The 15,479-nt window shown below is 49.2% G+C and overlaps 2 protein-coding genes across 3 annotated transcripts in view; both read right to left on the bottom strand.

The window, feature by feature from the left end:
• RAB11FIP5 (RAB11 family interacting protein 5) overlaps window positions 1–15,479 on the bottom strand; it is a 447,460-nt gene that overhangs the window by 321,203 nt on the left and 110,778 nt on the right. The window lies entirely within an intron of this gene.
• The window catches only part of SFXN5 (sideroflexin 5), a 101,508-nt gene that overhangs the window by 26,736 nt on the left and 59,293 nt on the right, over window positions 1–15,479 (bottom strand). Inside the window, 3 exon segments of the mRNA XM_068189182.1 lie at window positions 2,969–3,054; window positions 6,324–6,439; window positions 10,445–10,535. Of these exon segments, the coding sequence (XP_068045283.1) occupies window positions 2,969–3,054; window positions 6,324–6,439; window positions 10,445–10,535 (293 nt within the window).

Genomic DNA, 15,479 nt, shown 5'->3' on the forward strand with positions numbered 1-15,479 from the left:
CTTCCCATCTACAGCCCCTGTAGGGATTTCTATAAATAAAGGGATAATGCCTGCCTGAATCTCACCCCCTTTAAAACCACCCTCCTCGAACTCAAATCCTACTAAATTTGTAAAGTTACACTTTCCCCAAATGCTCCAAAGGTTTGGGTTTTTTTCCCCAAAGTGAGCTTCCAGCTCTGACTGAGCCCTTTGGGAAGCAGTTTTAAGATCTGTGAGTTGACTTCAGACCCCTCAGGCACAGACAGGGACACTCCCCGTATCCCAGGGCTGCTCCAGAGCTGCCACCACCTCCAGCAGCGTGGCCAAGCCACACCTCACTCCCCGTCCCTGCTGCTTCTCACTCCCAGCCTTCCAGGAATCCGAGGATATCTGATGGAAAATGAAGCAGGCACAAAGCTCTGGGCAGAATTCAGGCAGGCAAAAGCAGAGCCCGGATATTTTTATACCTACGGAGTTTTGTGGCAGTGAGAAGGAAAATTTTCTCTCACAAACGTGAATTAAAGCTTTCAATAAGTTAAGATGATGATTTTTTTTTTTTTGAGGGCAATCTCCTGTAAGTTCACAGATAAAATCAGTTTTAGTAAGGCCTGCACTGAGCACAGGTGCATTCAGCAAAACTCGTATCAATCCAAGGATTTATGATGCCTCCGAGGACAAAGAAATGATTTACTGGTTTTATTTTGCTGCAAAGGATGGAGCAAATTTCACCATCAGTTTTATTTTCTCCCCAGGTGCCAATCCAGTTTTACTGACAGGTTTATTTCAGCTTGGGGATGGCCCAGGCTGGGCCCTCAGTGTGTCCTGCAGGAGACAATAATTTATCAATTTCGAGAGGAGAAATTTTCTACAAATTTCTCCAAATTTTTGCACATAAAGGATTTTATCTGTGCATACCCAGCAATAAAATCATTTGAAGCAATAAAATAATTTCTCCTGGATGTTGATTTTCGTTGGATGGTTAAATGGGAACCAGTTAAACCAGTGGGAACACACAAAACCACCTCAGTGCAAAGCCTCAGTCCCTACACACGACCTGGAGTAAGCCCTGAGTAAATTACTCCAGGGTAAGCTACTCCAGAGTAAGGCACAGCCACTCCCAGGCACATTCCCAGCAGATCCTGCAGGTGAATCCTGGCTTGGGGACCATGTGGGTGACAAAGGACTTGGAGCAGGGAAGAGGCTGCAGAGATTTTGTCCAGAAGGAGAATGAAATAAAAGCCAAATGTTTTGCACAAAATTAGGGGGGATGGAATCTGCTCCTCCTTGGAATTAGATGGTCTTTAAGGTGTCTTCCTAGCCAAACAATTCCATGATTCCATGATAATGAACACCAGCCAAGCCCTTTTAATCTCTAATGCTTCCTAAAACTCAGGGACAGTTTTCCACAGAATTCAGGGGATTTTGTCTCACACTGACCTTCCACGAGGGGTTATTCAAACTGCTGGGCTGTCAGGGATGAGCTAAAATAATCACCTCAATGTCAAGCTTCAGCAAGGCGGACATTGGTCCTAAATGATGGGACGTGGAAATGTAATTAGCAAAAAAAATCTATTTGGTGGATGAAATGGGGATTGGGGGGGACTCTGTGGCTCTGCACAGCTCCTGCCAGGAGGGGACAGCCGGGGAGGTCGAGCTGTGCTCCAGGGAACGGGGACAGGAGAAGAGGGAACAGGGTGGATTCGGGGAAAATTCCTCCATGGAAAGGGTTGTTCAGCATTGGAAGGGGCTGCTCAGGGCAGGGCTGGAGTCCCCATCCCTGGGGGGATTTCAAAGCCCTGTGGGAAATGGATTTATAGAAAATTCTCAAAGCCTGACGGGAGGCTCACACAGTGTGCATCTATGTGCAAAGCTTGAGATAGGAAATGCTGACTTGGAAATGCCACGGAGTAAGAGAGAAATTGTTCTGAGAGAAATTAAACTAGAAACAAGTTTCAAAAGATAATCTTTCAAAAAAGACTAGATACTTTAGAGAAATAGAACTATAAAAGATACATTGTGGTAAAACCCACAAGGGGCAATTTCAAATAATTAGCTCTAAAACATTTACAACATAGTGGAACTAAAGCTAACAAGCCAAGAAACACTTATAGTGTATTATAATTAAGAAATAATCAGCTTCTGATTGGAATAACAAAACTTACAACATCTGTATTATCTCACCCTTCACATGAGACTAAAAATAACATAAAAGTTTTTAAAACCCCGTCTCTAAACCAGAATAAAACATAATCCAACAAAAGCCCTGTGGATGTGACCCTGGGGGACATGGGACAGTGGTGGCAGTGCCGGGGATGGTTGGACTTGGTGACCTTGGAGGACCTTTCCAACCCAAACCATTCCATGATTCCATTAAATGGTTGGACTCGATGACATTGGAGGACCTTTCCAACCCAAACCATTCCATGATTCCATTAAATGGTTGGACTCGATGACATTGGAGGACCTTTCCAACCCAAACCATTCCATGATTCCATTAAATGGTTGGACTCGATGACATTGGAGGACCTTTCCAACCCAAACCATTCCATGATTTGATTAAATGGTTGGACTCGATGACATTGGAGGACCTTTCCAACCCAAACCATTCCATGATTCCATAAAATAGTTGGACTTGATGACTTGGAGGACCTTTCCAACCCAAACCATTCCGTGATTCCATAACATAGTTGGACTCGATGACCTTGGAGGACCTTTCCAACCCAAACCATTCCATGATGCCATAAAATAGTTGGACTCGATGACCTTGGAGGACCTTTCCAACCCAAACCATTCCATGATTCCATAAAATAGTTGGACTCGATGACCTTGGAGGACCTTTCCAACCCAAACCATTCCATGATTCCATAAAATAGTTGGACTCGATGACCTTGGAGGACCTTTCCAACCCAAACCATTCCATGATGCCATAAAATATCCATGCCTGGCAGCCTCTGAGGCCCTTCCCTCCCTTCCCCTGGGGCAGACTCACTTCTCCAGCACGGACATGATGATGGGAGGTAGAACCAGTATAGGCATGGGCAGGACCACTCTGGTCAGGGCTGTTTCCAGCAGGGCCTGCAGAGCAAACACAAACAAACACATCCAGACATCCCAAACAACCCCAGGACGGACCTGCCGGGCTCGGGGTGGCTCTGCTGATGGCACTGAACTGCCATCCCAGAGTCTGCAGCAGCTGATCAACCTCAAATCAGCAGAGAATTGGGAAATCAGGCCCGGATAATGATTCTCCAAGCTCACTCTGAAAGTAGGTTCAGCCGTCATGTACAGAGGGACAAATTGCCAAGCCAAAGCAACTTCAATACTTTTTGATGCAGAAAACATCTGGGTTTATGGTCAATCATCCCATCCGAGCAGGGCTAGAGCTTGGCCAGAGCCTGAACTCCACTTGGTGCATGTCACTGATGGGAATGAGATGGGAATTTTTTCCCCAAAATGAGCTTTCAGCTCTGACTGAGCCCTTTGGGAACCAGGTTTAAGATCTGTGAGTTGACTTCAGACCCTTCAGGCACAGACAGGCACACTCCCCACGTCCCAGGGCTGCTCCAGAGCTGCCACCACCTCCAGCAGCGTGGCCAAGCCACACCTCACTCCCCATGGGAGGGAGAGCAATGTCACTTATGTCACTGGTGGGAATGAGAGCAGCAGCAACACTGCCAGCCCTGCCAGGGGCTGGTTGGTCACAATGTTCTGGGTCACAAACCCAGCAGAATAAACTGAGACACACTCTGATTTCATCTGGGGGGACCAAAAGTGTCCAAATATCCCAGAACATTCCTACACAGACAGCGCAGGGCTGCCTGCAGGGAGAAAAGGATGTGGGACCGCTGCCTGGAGAGCTTGGAGGGGAGATGTTGTAGGGGAGATGTTGGGGAAATGTTGTGGGGGAAATGTTGTGGGGGAAATTATATGGGGGAGATGTTATGGGGGAAATGTTGTACAGAAAATGTTGTAGGGGAAATGTTGTAGGGAAATGTTGTACAGGAAATGTTGTAGGGGAGATGTTGTAGGGAAATGTTGTTGGGAACTGTTGTAGGGGACGTGTGGGGGAAATTTGGAAATACTGTAGGGGAAATGTTGTAGGGAAATTTTGCGGGGGAGATGTGGGGAAAATGTTGTGGGGTAGGCAAATGTTGTGGAGGAAATGTTGTGGGGGAAATTTTGTGGAGGAAATGTTGTGGGGAAAATGTTGCAGGGGAGATGTTGCAGGGGAAGTGTTGTACAGGAAATGTAGGGGAAATGTTGTGGGGGAAACATTGTAGGGGAAATGTTGTAGGGGAGATGTAGGGAAATGTTGTGGGGGAAATGTTATGGGGGAAATTTTGTGAGGGAAATTTTATGGGGGAGATGTTGTGGGGGAATTGTTGTAGGGGAGATGTGGGGGAAATGTAGGGGAGATGTTGTAGGAGAGATGTAGGGAAATGTTGTGGGAGAAATTTTGTGGGTGAGATGTTGTGGGGGAAATGTTGTAGGGAAATGTTGTGGGGAAACATTATAGGGAAGATGTTGTAGGGAAATATTGTAGGGAAATGTTGTAGGTGAAATGTTGGAGGGGAATGTTGTGGGGGAAATGTTGTAGAGAAATGTTGTAGGGGAGACATTGTGGAAGAAATGTTGTAGGGGAAATGTCAGAGGGAAATGTTGTAGGTGAAATGTCGGAGGGAAATGTTGTAGGTGAAATGTCGGAGGGAAATGTTGTAGGGAAATGCAGGGGAGATGTTGTAGGGGAAATATCCCAGCATGGGCCGAGCAGCACTTGCAGCCCTTCCTGCCTGAGCTGAGCTTTGATCTCAGCCCCGTGCTGGGGATGCAGCTCCCCGCTGCTGCTCCAGGAATTGTTTTCCACCACTGCTGGTTTACTCCCTGCAGGGATTTGGGACACTCAGGGCTCTCCTCTCCTGGGAAAATCCCAACCATTGAGCAACATTGTGCCTCCACCGATTCTTCCTTCCTGGCCAGACTCGCCAGAAGGAGCAACCAAAGCAGGATTTGGATTTATTGAGGCCCAGAAATCTTCCATGGCCTGGAGGGGCTCCAGGAGAGCTGGAGAGGGACTGGGGACAAGGGACAGAGGGACAGGACCCAGGGAATGGCTTCCACTGGGAAAGGGGAGATTGGGCTGGGATCTTGGCAAGGAATTCCTGGCTGGGAGGGTGGGCAGGGGCTGGGCTGGGATTCCCAGATTTGCTGTGGCTGCCCCTGGATCCCTGGCAGTTGGACAGGGGGGTTGGATCCACCTGGGGCAGTGGGAGGTGTACCTGCCCATGGATTGGTGACACTGGGTGGGATTTAAGGTCTCTTCCACCCAAAGCATTCCATGATTTTATGTCACAACAGACCCTCACACAGGGACAGCTGTGTCACACTGAGCATCTGCCACATTTCACACGAGAAAAACCAGGATTAACCTATCCAGGAAGAAGTGCTGGGATTGGATGGCAGCTGAGCAGAAGTTCCCAGAACTCCCAAATTTTATGTTTAAGCTCCACCTACATCGCTCTCACAGCGCCTTCACTTTTAATCTTAATTTTTTCTCTTTCAACCACCAGGATGGAGAGGGGAAAGCGGGTCCTGGAGCCAGTTACTGGAAGTGAGGAAAACTGGCTCCAAGAAGTGTCTCTGAGCCCTTCACCAGATTGTTTTAATCCCCCTGTTAACCAACAATATGGAGAGCTATTCGAGATCTCCCCGTTCCTGCCGAGGACTGCAGAGCTGTACATTAATTGCTGTCTCTGGAGTGCCTTGGACAGAAGGAGGGAGGGAAATGCCAAGCATTATATTATTAACTCCTGTGCCTGGGCGTGTGCTCAGCACAGCTTCACATCTCACTGAGAGCCCACTTGGAAACAACAGCTCAGGGGATGCTCAGGAGCCAGATCTGCACCCAGGGATGGCAAGGGAACAATTCCAGGCAGATGGCACAGAGTGGGTTACAGGGAAAGCAAACCAGCTGTAAACGAGGTTAAAAACATCTGGCTGCCCTCAGCCAGCTCTGGGTGGCAGTTTTTAGTGCAGGTTTGGCAGGGAAGGGTTGAAAAGCTGCTCAGTTCCAAGCCTGAGTCCTCCTCATTTGGGAAAAGGTGTGAGGGATCTTTGCTGGGTATTCCACAAGGAATTTCTGTGGAAGCACCAGGCATAGGATCTGTCCTGTCACTGTGCCCTTCCAAACCACCAGGGCCAGCCCCCAAATTTCCCTGCAGGACACAAATCCGTGTTCTCTGCATCTCCTCCATTCCCAGCTCCTAAAGCCACGGATTCCAGAGGCTGTGGGATGTGTTGGGCCTGGAATCAGCTGTGTCCCAGCTCTCCCAGCTCCCGGTACTCACGTGTTTGGCAGCAACTCTGGAAGAGCCGACAATGTTCCCATTATTGTCCAACACATCGATTCCTTCCTCCAGCTCCGTGTGCCTCATCAGGACCACGTTGCAGATGTTGGCACTGGCTGAGGAGGAGAAAGGCAGGAGGATCAGCCCTGCTCAATCCCCACTGGCATCTTCTGTTAGCCCTGACAGCCCTCCAGATCTCCTTCCCTCGATCTGCTGAGGTGAATTCCTCTGATCCCCAAAAAAAGACGGACTTCACAAGCAGAATAATAACCAATTTTTTTCCTCTGGGGCAACAAGGGAAGGTCTAGTGCAAGGTGTCCTTGCCTGTGGTTGGAACTAGATGGTCTTTAGGTCCTTAGCCCAAACCATTCCATGATTTCACACATTTTAGGGGGAAAATGGCTCCCTCCACCAGGACCTTTTAATCCTTCCTCCTTGCCCAGCCTGTGGCTTTTGAGGCCTCGAGATGGCCCCACATTCTGTCTCCCAACTCTGACCAAGACCTGGGGTTGAGCACCACCCTCGCACGTGCAGCCCCTCCCCTTGCTCAGGCACTTCCCAACTTCTCCCAGAGAAAAGCTGCTCATTCCCACAAAACTTTTGGGCTGATCAAGTGGCATTTTCCCGCACCCCCCACACCACATTTCCCTGCAAACTTTCCACCCAGAACTGAGACAAACCCACTGTTGCTGCAAGTACCAGTGCCTTCCAAAAATGTGTTTCTGCACTGCTTGATGGGTTAATATTCGCTAATTAATCTCAATTCATGTCATATAACAAATGTCTAATTTTTTGAGGGTGGTGGGTGGGTGAGCCCTCTCCGAAGGCAGCTCTGTGCAATCAAGGATGATTTGTGGTGACAAATGCTCCTTCCACTCAAGAGGGAGAGGAACACACACACACGCACACTCTGTCTCTCTCTTTAATATTCCAACTACCAGACCACTCTTCCCATCTATCAAAATATCCGTGTTCCCAACCCTTCAGCTCCTGAATCCCAGATAAAAAACAAAACAAGGCCTTTCATTTAAAGAAAGTTTAGCCCCTGGATTTTTCTTCACTTTCAACACTCGCCCGCCCCGTTCTTCTCGCTGTCAATCAAAACTGAGCAGATCAAACAGCCCAGCAGAGCTGCTTTGGCCAGGGATGCCCTGGCACAGAGTTCCTGACAGATTCAGGATGGGGTGGCCAGCCCTGACGCTCCCAAGATGCTTTCCCGAGGCTCTGGATTCCCTGACCCGGTCCCAAACCCAAAAGCCGCTTCCAGCGTGTCTGTCTGAGGAGCCGCTCACGTAAGCGCTCCCCTTCTGCTTTCTGAGAGAGCAGAAACGCTGCTAATTATGGCTAAACTTGGATTTCATGGACGTCTCAAATGCACGAGGGTGGGGGGGGGGGCAAGAAATAAATAAATATATGTGCAGACAAAGTCATCTGCAGGATTTGGGAAGAAATTGTGATAATGGAAAGTGTGGCTTTGAAAGCACTCTGGGGAAACTGGGCTCAGGCTCCAAACCAAGGCACCACCCCACTCCTGGGTGTTTGTAGGGATTTTTTCTATCCAAGGGTGCTTTCCACACTCTAAATCTGTCCTTGGACATCACCTAATTTTTACCACACACACACAAAAAAGCCCAAGGAGAAGAAATCCTTCCTCCTTCTCTCTTCTCTCCATTGAGGATCTTCCCATCAGCTTCAATTTCCTCCAGATCAGGTTTGGGATGGGATTTGGGGGTTCTCTGAGGTTTTTTAGCCATGAACATCTCCAGTATAAAGCACACCCTCACCAGTGACACCCTGGCCTCGGGGCCAGCTGTTCACACCCAGTTCTGGGGCAGAAAAGGGTGAATTGGGTTCCTTGAACTCCCCTGGGCACCGAGATCCTTCCCCTCCTCACCTCTGAGAAAGGATCCAGCCCCTCCCTGCTCAAACTCAGGCTCCAAGACCTCCTTCCCTTCCCTGCTTTTCCATGGAACCCCTTCACCCCCCGAGGATGCCCCAACCCTGATCCCAAGCCCCTTTTGCAGCGGGGCAGCCCCTGGCTCTGCAGGACCTTGGCCACCTCCAGGAGCTGCTCCCCTGGCTTGGTTTCCCGGATCCACCCCCTGGTCCTGGGCGGGATTTTTTGGACAATTTGGGGTTTTCAGCTGCTACAAATTAACCGTGGAGGGGGGTGAGGGCACGGCCGGACCCAGCAGCACTGGTGTCCTCCAGGCAGAGCTGCTGCAGATGGGCGTTCACTGGCTGTGCAAACACAACCTTCACACGGCCTGGAGAAGACACAGACCTCTCTGAGGGCACCAAGACCTTCCCCAGCACCCATCCCAGCTTCCCAGAGCTCCGTGGAGTCCTCAGGAACATCCCTGCTGGAGTTTGGGCTGCCTTCCAGCCCAGCAGCAGCTGCTCCTCCCGTGGTAACTTGGGATGGGAGCCTCAAGCTTGGATGTCCCTCCAGTTTTCCAGCTGCCCCCAACCAGCACAGCTCTGGAGGTCAGTGCAGAGGGAGGCAAGGAAGGGATGGAGAAAACTCTTTAATTTCACAGAATCACAGAATTATTAACACTGAAAAAGACCTCTAACATCATCAAGTCCAACCTTCGACCATCACTGCCAGATCCACCACAACCCTCAACCCCATATCCGTGGGGTTTTTGGAGCAAGAGCTTTACCCCAGTGTTTGCCTTTTCATGTAGAAATAGAGAATTTCTGCCTTTCTGCTGGGGGCTGGACGTTCAAAAGGAACTGGGAGACACATCTTAATTGAGGTTTTGTCCAGGTCTGCAAACCACAAACCAGCAATTAGTGGGAGGTTCCCTAATGTCCTGGCTCATAACGAAGCAAGACAAATAAAACATTAGCTGGAGAATTAATTACAGGCTAAACAAATTAATTATGGGTCCTCAATCAATGCCAACACAAACACCTTGGTGAGAAAGCAGATCAACCCTGCAGCAAGGATTTCCTGAGAGTCTTTGACTCAGACACCCCTCAGAGCTGCCTCCCGGGGCTGGAACTCATCCCTCGTGCTCTCCTGGTTATAAAAACCCAAGGAAAGCTGAAACCTCCTAAAACAGATCCCAGAAAAGTCCCAGGAAAACAACAACAATGCCCACGGATCCCTGGTGTTCAAGGAAAATGCTCAGTGCAACCCCCAGGGCACAATCCCTGCCCGCCCTGCTCTGCAGGCAGGACAGGCAGCTGCTTTTGTGGCAGAAAAGAGGGGGGAAAAAAATCCAGCAACTCGGGAATTAAGGGCTGGAGGGACACAATAACCAGTTAAAAAAGGAGCAGAAAGGCCAGAGAAAGGGAGAGCAGCACACAGGCAAAGGGGCTCAGGAGAGCTCTGAGGATGTGGCACTTGCACAGCAAAGGAAAAACCTGAAAGGAAAATTTGGCATTATATGTCTGAAAAAGGAACCTGGAACAGGGAGCAAATGCCGTTTTTTAGTGATTTCCTCCATGCTGGGGCAATTTTTGCACCATCTTTGTAAATAAACAAGCTTACACAAAAATTTACCCCAAAGCCACCGGTGATTTCTTCCAGGCTGAAATAACTCAGCACGTGCTGGATGTTGGAACCAGAGGCCCAGCAAAGGCTGAGTGCAGAGCATCCCTGCCCTCAAACACAGGGCTGATAAAACCCCAATAAAATGCTCACCGAGCCAGGAGCAGCCTCAGTTCTGCACACACCTGGGGCTGCTCTTAACCTGTGGCTCTCAGAAATCTGCACATTCAGAGCAGAACCATTTCTTTGCATTTTATTGTAAAATAACCACAGTGCTGCTGCTTCTTGGAAGATTTGACACAGCTCAACCCAGATCTTGCAAACGAAATGCTCCCAGGTTGGAATGGTCGAGGACCACTCAGTGCTGATCGCTTCTGAAGCTGCCTCAGAGTGCAAAGTGCAGCTCAAAAAGCCTGAAGAGGCTTCACCAGCAGCTTTGCAGCATTTTTCTGCCAAAATTCTGCTTTGCAGAGTCCCATTCCTGCCTGCCCCAGCTCAGGGACCACCACTGAGGGGACACTAGCAGGAAGGGAGGACTTGTGTCCATCCCAGTGGCTTCTGGCCACCTGCAGGTTTGCAGCCACCACTTGGAATACAAAGAAAAAGATTTTTTCCTTACCGACAGCAGGGAATGGCACGAACCTCTGGATCAGGAGCCGAGTGGCTGGGGTAAACTTGTTTGCTCTCTGGATCAGAACATTAAGGCCCACCTTGGAATGGAGAAAAACAAACCAGAGAAGCAGAGAGTTAATGACCAGCAGCAGGGCAGATGGCATAGTTTGGGGTCCCTCCCCATGAAAAGACGTTTGAGAACTAAACCTCTCCCTGCTGCAGGGTTTGGCTGTGTTGGGCTCAACCCTTTAGTCAATACAAGGTTAAATCTAATTGTTGAGCTTAAAACAAGGGTTGAACTCAACCTCTGGGCTTAAATGAAGAGTTGAACCCAACTTTTGGGTTTAAATGAAGGATTAAACCAAACTCTTGGGTTTAAATGAAGGGTTGAACTCAACTCTTGGGTTTAAATGAAGGATTAAACCAAACTCTTGGGTTTAAATGAAGGGTTGAACTCAACTCTTGGGTTTAAATGAAGGATTGAACCCAGGTGCTGGGTTTATATGGAAGGTTGAACCCAGCCATTGGGTTTAAACCCTTCCCAGCTAAAAGATAAGCCAGAAACCACTCCAACACCATCCAGTCCTTCTGGAATTGCCCTTGGCTGGATTTTTGCCCAGTTCACCATCATCTTCCCCATCCACCACAAAATCCTTGGGTCTGGCAGTCCTCAGCTAGCTGGGAAAACCCTAAATTTCAGTGGTGGTGGTGGCCCAACACAATTAATTCCTTCTCCAAGGGTCTGGACTACTCTTCCCATCCAGTGCCAACATCTGGGCTGTAAAGTTTATTATAACCATGGATTTATTTTTGTTGTCTTGTCCAACCCTTGAATAATGCAGAGCTCTCCATAGTTTTTCGTGGATCTGGGTCGTTGTGGATGTTCACAGAAGCAGCCCAGAGGAGTTGCTGCCTCGTGACCCTCACATTGATAACGCTGAAAGTTGGGAGAATCTCCATCAAAACTGGCTTCGTGCGCATGTGGGGTTAAAAATTAACCAAATCTATTCATGGGGAATGATTTCTGTCTTTAAATTACTCTTACTCACAATATTTTCTCTTTTTCATCCCCCACAAAAAAACCCCAAATGCACAAACTAAACCCAACAGCCCCAGCCTGGGAATTTTCAGCTGGAAATGGAAGCCTTGAGCAATGTGTGGCTGAAATATTTTGAGCCCAAAATGCAGCAAAATTAAAGAAAAAAAAAATCAGCCAAAACCAAAAAGCTGCCAGAAAACAGCAATTTTTTTTTTTTGGAGGGGGGTGTTTAAAAAACAAAGAGAAGCCTGGGAGATCATATTTTGCAGGCTGCTACATTACACATACACATCCCAGCACATCCCGGCGTGCCGGAGCCTGGGAGGAAGATGGGGAGGAGCACAACTGCTGGGAAAGCCCTGCATGAGCACAGGGCTGCTTCTCCAGCCCCAGGAAATATTCCCCAAGGTTTTCACCCAGACCCCAAGCAGGAACTCCTCCTCTTGCCCTCAGTGAACACAGCCCTAGAGCTGAGTCCAAGAGAGCCGTGCTGATTCTGCTTAGTCTGGGCAGCAGTGAGGGTTTGTCTTGAACTTCTTCCCCCTCAAAATTTGCTGAATGATTTCAGTTTTTTTTTTTTTTTTTTTTAGTTTTCCAGTTGTTAGGATGAGTCTTTTCAAAGTCTGAACACCTCCAGAAACTGTAACACAGTCTAAAATATGTGTCTTTAAGAGAAGCCAGTTTTAAGCCTGGCTTTGCTGGTCTGCCCCATGGATTCAGGTATTTAGTCTGGATATGGTTAATCTTATGTCCATGACAAATTTTGTAGGGTTTGCAGCTCCTGCTTGGAGGTTTGGTGGAGGATTTGACAATAAAGTGGAAGAGCGGCAGCTTTTGAAAGAGAAAAGCTGAGTCTGGGAGAGCCACCACTGTGAGGCCAGTGAAATAAAAGCATTTTACTTCCAGATTTAATGTGATGAACTCAGTTCCCACTCACAGCAACCCTCCTGCTGGGAACATGAAATTAAATGTTGCTGGAGATTAAATCCCATCTCCCAAATCCTCAACACACGGGCTGGATATAGGAAACTAATGAGGGTTTGTTTTCTGCAGTTTGGAAATGGCTGTAGCTGATCTGTGAACTCCTTCCCACAGGCCATGAGGTGGGATGAGGGTAAACAGGGCAGGAACTGCTGAACCTCAGGCCACCAAAGCAAAAGGGTCATCAAGGAGATGTTAATGAGTTTAATTACTTGGGACTGGCCGAAGGACACTGTTGAGGCAAATTCATCATTAAAGAGCAACCCCAGGCTGATTGCTGTGACCATCACCCAGTCACTGCACAGGATCTGCAGCACTGGTGATGGAAACGTGAGACAGAACCGGGGGGGATTCACCTCACCCGACCTGGCACAACCACAGAATCACTGAGGCTGGAAAAGCCCCCCAGGATCGAGTCCAGCCATTCCCAGCATTGCCAGGGCCACCACTGCCCCATGTCCCCAAGAGCCACATCCACAAGGCTTTGAAATCCCTGCAGGGATGGGGACTCCAGCCCTGCCCTGGGCAGCTGTGCTTGACAACCTCTTGGTGAAGGAATTCTTCCTGATAACCAGCCTAAACCTTCCCTGGCACAGCCTGAAGCTGCTTACTCCTACCCTAAGGCTCCCTTTGCAGCTCAGCTTCTCTGGGCAACCTGCTCCAGAGTTTGACAGAATTCCAGAATGGTTTGGGCGGGAAGGGACCTTAAAGAACATCCAAGGCAGGAACACCTCCCACTGTCCCAGGCTGCTCCAAGCCCCAGTGTCCAACCCGGCCTTGGGCACTGCCAGGGATGAGGAGTTATCCACGGTGCACACTCCCATTCGGTGACCCAGCTCAAATCCAGCTTTTTCCAATGCCTGGTTGGCTGAGGTGTCCTCCTCCAGAGCACTCCCTTGGTGTGGCTGAGGGAGCCAGGGGGACACAGGGACACATGGCTGGACACAGGGACACATGAGTGGACACAGGGACACATGGCTGGACACAGGGACACACGGCTGGACACAGGGACACACGAGTGGACACAGGGACACATGGCTGGACACCAGGGATATGTGACACCAACACTTCCTAACATCCCTCAACACGAAACCAGGACCAAACACCATCAGTGGGAGAGAAAGCTCACCCAGGGCTCTGCTGTGCCTCTGGCAGCACTCTGCCCTTCCTCCCTCCCTCCTCCTCAGTGCCAGGAATTCCTGCCATTTCTTTAGCTCCCCGTTTTGTTTCAGCATCGGCAACATTCCCTCAGCAGAACGTTGTGACGTCACCGCGCTTTGAAGCAGAACCATCAGTTACTGTCAAAGACCAACGTCTCTGATTTCTTTTGTTCTCCTTCTTGTCTCTCAAAGTTCTGACCACGTTTCTACCAAGACACCAGTTCTAAAACCAGGGGAATTTTTAAATAATCCCTGTTTTTTTGCCTTTTTATGAAGATTTTTGAAGCCTGAGAGATAGTTTTGAATGCCTGATATTTGCAATGGCCAAGCCCACACCTCTTAAACCTGGCCTAGAGCAGTAAATCCATCCAAGGAGTTATTTCACTTCATATTGGGAGAGAGTTTTTATAAAATAAAGGAATCTCAGGAGTCCAGCGATCATTAGCTGGTAGATGACACCACCCAAACGTTGCTGAGCCACTCTCCAGACTTCATGGACTGTGCTGGAGAAATCTCCACTGATTTAGGGGATTTAAATCCAGGGCATCCCTGAGCACTGCAGCTGGAGCTGGCTGTTCAAGGGACCTGGAAAGTCAACTTGGAAAGAGGGACTGGCTCCAAAGGAGGTTATCCCTCATCCCCCCAGTCACCAGATTGGATTAGAACTAATTGGATCTGATGAGTCCCATTCAGCCAAGCTGGAGAAAAGAGCATTAGGAGAAGGAAGGAAAAAACTCATTCATTAGGGCTGGGAGGTGAAGATGGAGGCAGAGAGATGGAAAACTGGGCTCTTTCCCAACTGGAGCTTTCCCAAGCCAAGGAGAACAGAATGGAAGAGTCTAAGGGAAGGGAAAGCAATCAGGATCCAAGTGGGGAAAGAACTTAGGAGCAAGAGTAAGGGAAGGAGGGAACATCACTCCGAAGACAATTCCAGCAGGGATGACCACAGCAGCCCCACAGCTGGATGCTTCAAGGGAAGAGAATGGTGTAGTCTGGATCAAGGCTGGGGAAAAGTGGGATTCATGCTGAGAACATGACAAACTTGGTTTGGGAGATGGTGGAGCAAGGAGGACGAGGGGCCATGCCCAAGACAAGAGGGTGTTGTCTCGTACCAAGTTCTCCATGCACCTGGATCCTGTCCAGAGGCAGCAGCACTGCTGGGATCGTGGGGATGGGCTGGGGCAGAGGGAAAGGAAGGGATGAGAACAAACCTGCTGGAAATGGAGACATCCCAGTGGAATGAGAGAGAAAATGCTGCAGAGAGGCACATGGAGTTTGGGAGGGGACAATCATGGAATCCCAGAGCAAGCTGGGTTGGGAGGAACCTTAAGGATCCTCCCATGCTGCAGAGAGGCACATGGAGTTTGGGAGGGGACAATCATGGAATCCCAGAGCAAGCTGGGTTGGGAGGAACCTTAAGGATCACCTACTTCCAACCCCCTGCCTTGGACATCTTCCATCATCCAGGCTGCTCCAAGCCCCATCCAGCCTGGCCTGGGACACTCCCAGGGATGGGCTTGGCAGGACCCAGCAGGTGCCAGGTGCTCCAAACTGCAGGGACAGGATGATGATGGGAACTGGGAGCATTCCCAGAGAACCCCATGTCCTTGTCCCCCACTGCAGCCAAGGCTGTGCCTTTGGGAATGGCTGCTCTGCTCCAGCGATTCCTGGGCTCCATGGCAGAACTGCCAGGCTGAGTTTCCAGTCTGAGAGATCCAACCACTCCCTTCTGGGATCTGAGGATGAACAGAGAAAGGGATGTGCAGGAACAGCTTCAGAGCAGAGAGATGCAGACTTTAGAGCCAGGCATTACTTCATTTCAAAATTAAACTTCATTTAAATGAGAAGTTGATCACCAGCTC

Source organism: Anomalospiza imberbis, chromosome 4, assembly GCF_031753505.1.
Source record: "Anomalospiza imberbis isolate Cuckoo-Finch-1a 21T00152 chromosome 4, ASM3175350v1, whole genome shotgun sequence".
Lineage (NCBI taxonomy): Eukaryota > Metazoa > Chordata > Aves > Passeriformes > Viduidae > Anomalospiza > Anomalospiza imberbis.